The sequence below is a fragment of the Adiantum capillus-veneris genome, chromosome 23 (assembly GCF_014529385.1).
Source record: "Adiantum capillus-veneris isolate H3 chromosome 23, ASM1452938v2, whole genome shotgun sequence".
NCBI lineage: Eukaryota > Viridiplantae > Streptophyta > Polypodiopsida > Polypodiales > Pteridaceae > Adiantum > Adiantum capillus-veneris.
Window position 1 is genome coordinate 101,111,630 of NC_140953.1, and position 2,748 is coordinate 101,114,377.

General features: G+C 39.9%; 1 protein-coding gene across 1 annotated transcript; it reads right to left on the bottom strand.

The window, feature by feature from the left end:
• Positions 1 to 2,112: 2,112 nt before the first annotated feature.
• LOC147428247 (secreted RxLR effector protein 161-like) lies at positions 2,113 to 2,502 on the bottom strand. Its single transcript, XM_086496821.1, has one exon. It carries the CDS (start codon positions 2,500 to 2,502, stop codon positions 2,113 to 2,115), a length of 390 nt encoding a protein of 129 aa, XP_086352947.1.
• Positions 2,503 to 2,748: the final 246 nt, after the last annotated feature.

Consider the following 2,748-nt stretch of genomic DNA (forward strand, 5'->3'; position numbering starts at 1 on the left):
TTCGAGAATTTCATCATCTCCCAAACTAGAAGCAAATTCAAAATTCTGACATGATGGCCAGGTTATAATGGGTCTAAAATGTACCCATATAATGCCAAAACATGAGTTTGATTTTGGAGGACCAAATAGGGCAAGAAGAGTGCAAAATAGTGACGGTATTGAACCTTACAAGTCAAAGAAAATCACCACTCAAATGGGAGCATTTCAACATGTATACAACAGGGCTATCAAGTTAGATTTGCAAAAAAGTGTGCACATCTCTAGATGATGAAATTCACGAATTTCATCAGGTAAAAGAAAAAACAGAGAGACACTGAGCCTGGACAGAGTGATGTCACAGCAGGGGCTACCCTTTCACCACCCTGAGAACATCAGATCGTACCTCATGAGAGAGAAATCATGGATTTAGTGCTAAAAAGTAACTCTTGCAGACACATTTGACTAAATTCAGAGTAGGGATGCATCTTTTTGACATGGGAATTAACATGAAGCTTTATCACATAAGGGGCATGCCATCTATGCACTCATATGCAAGAAAAAGATAAAAATTCAATAAACATGAGCTAAATATGTCATTTATGGCTATTTCTGCACTAAAAAAAATATGCTAACTTAACACACAGGTTAACTAGAAGTGCAAATAGATGAAGATGAATCAGAGATGGCTGCAATACAATTGATCAATGATTCATGCAACAAAGCCTCTTCTACAAGCATACACATTGCTACATCAACTACATCAAGCACAACCTTCGAAGAAGCACCGCAAAGACTTCTTGACCAATGTCTAGGGACAGACATTGAATAGGTGTGGGGGAGTGTTGCGAGATACGACCACTTACGGGATTACTGCAGAAACCCACATTACTTGCGGGAAGCCGCGAGAACTATTTTTTTAAAGCTAAAGACTTACCTACTATTTGTAAGTGGATGCGGCATGAAAGAGACAAAGCTCAACCAAAGTAGATGTGAATACGAGCGGATACGTGAACTGAAGCGGGAACCCACATTGATGCGGATTCCATTTTTTAAGCTTAAAGGCTTAACCACCCATTGTAACATGTGAAATTAATCTTTTTATGATAAGGATGGGGCTATGGGATTCCAGCTTGTAATAGGATTTGAACCCAGAACCTTTGTAAGAGATCCAATTTTTAGTCTTCTCAACTCACACAACAAGAGCTCACAACAAAGAGAAGAGAGTGTGTCTTGCGGCTCTCCCTATGTGCACACATTGTATGCAATCACTCCATTGATGTACTGTAAGCTTTAGCATTGTCATTTCCTTTGTTTCTATGTGCTTGAATCATGCTTTTACTGTTGAAGAAACTATGAAGTTCATGATTTGTGCCTCTAGTTGAATGTGTCTAAATCGAGTGTTTGAGTGCTTATTTGAAGTCTTTATTAGTGGTTTAAACATGGGTTGGGACTAATTGAGCATGCTCTTGAGTCTACAAGATCTGATTTTAGTTTTGTGCATGGCCACAATGAAATTTGCAAATTTCATCCAGCATCAGAACCGTGTTTTTAGTGTCTAATAGTGTTCCTAGATGTATGCTTAGTGTAAGGAAGAAACCCACTACTTCAAATACTCTTTGTCCATTCATTAGAGCATAGGATAAGGTTACGGTCTATGTGGCTTTCATGTCTTTTGTGTTGGTGATTACATGTGACGTATGTTCCTCGTCTTTAGTTGTAGGTGGTCATTTCGTGGTGCTTGACACACCCACGTAGCCTCCATGCACTAGTCGGGTCGCTTCCCCAGCATTGATAAGAGTTGTTAGTGCCAAAAATCTATATTTTTGACATAGATTTTCAGCTCCCAATTCCTTCGTTAAGATGGATCCTATGTGATGACATAGACCAAGTCGATGTCACCTACTAAAACGCTCTCCCTGATGAAGTGATAGTGTACCTCAATGTGTTTTGTCCTTGCATGGTACATTGGATCATTGGCCAACTCAATACTACTAAGATTGTCACAATATATGACAACCTGATCTTGTACATGCAATCCCAAATAGTAAGTAGCTTGCACAACTAAGCTACCTCACATGCTGCCACTACAACTCCATGATACTCTGCCTCTGTACTTGATAAGGCAACGGTCTATTACTTCTTGCTGCTCCATGTAATAGCAGCACTACCACAAGAAAACATGTAAGTAGATCTCTTGTCCAAGATACTACCTACCCAATCTGCATATGTGTAACCACATAACTCCAATGGTACACCTGCTGCATAAAACAATGCATAACCAATCGTGGCCGTCAAATAGCGCAAAGTGCACCTCACACAATCAAGGTGTGGTTTGCGTGGAACTTGCATAAATTGACTCTCCAAGCCGACTGTGTAGATCAAACATGGCTTGCTAATCATGACATAAATCAAACTTCCGACCATCCTCCTGTACATAGTAGGATCCTCCAACACATAACGTGCATCCGCACTGATCTTTCCATTCTGATCTAATAGCACCAAAATTGGCTTGCAATCAGCCATACCATATTTGGACAACATGTCCAACATATACTGTCTCTGTGACAATTAAATTCCCTCAGGTGTGCGAATGACCTCAATGCCCAAAAAGTAGCGTAGATCTCCCAAGTCCTTCATGTCAAACAACTTCTTCAACAAGTCTTTGTCATGCTCAATCTCATCTAAATTGTCACCCCAACAATGATATCATCTACATAAATCGTAATGATCACAATGCCTCTATCACTCTTTGGCACATACAAAGAGTGA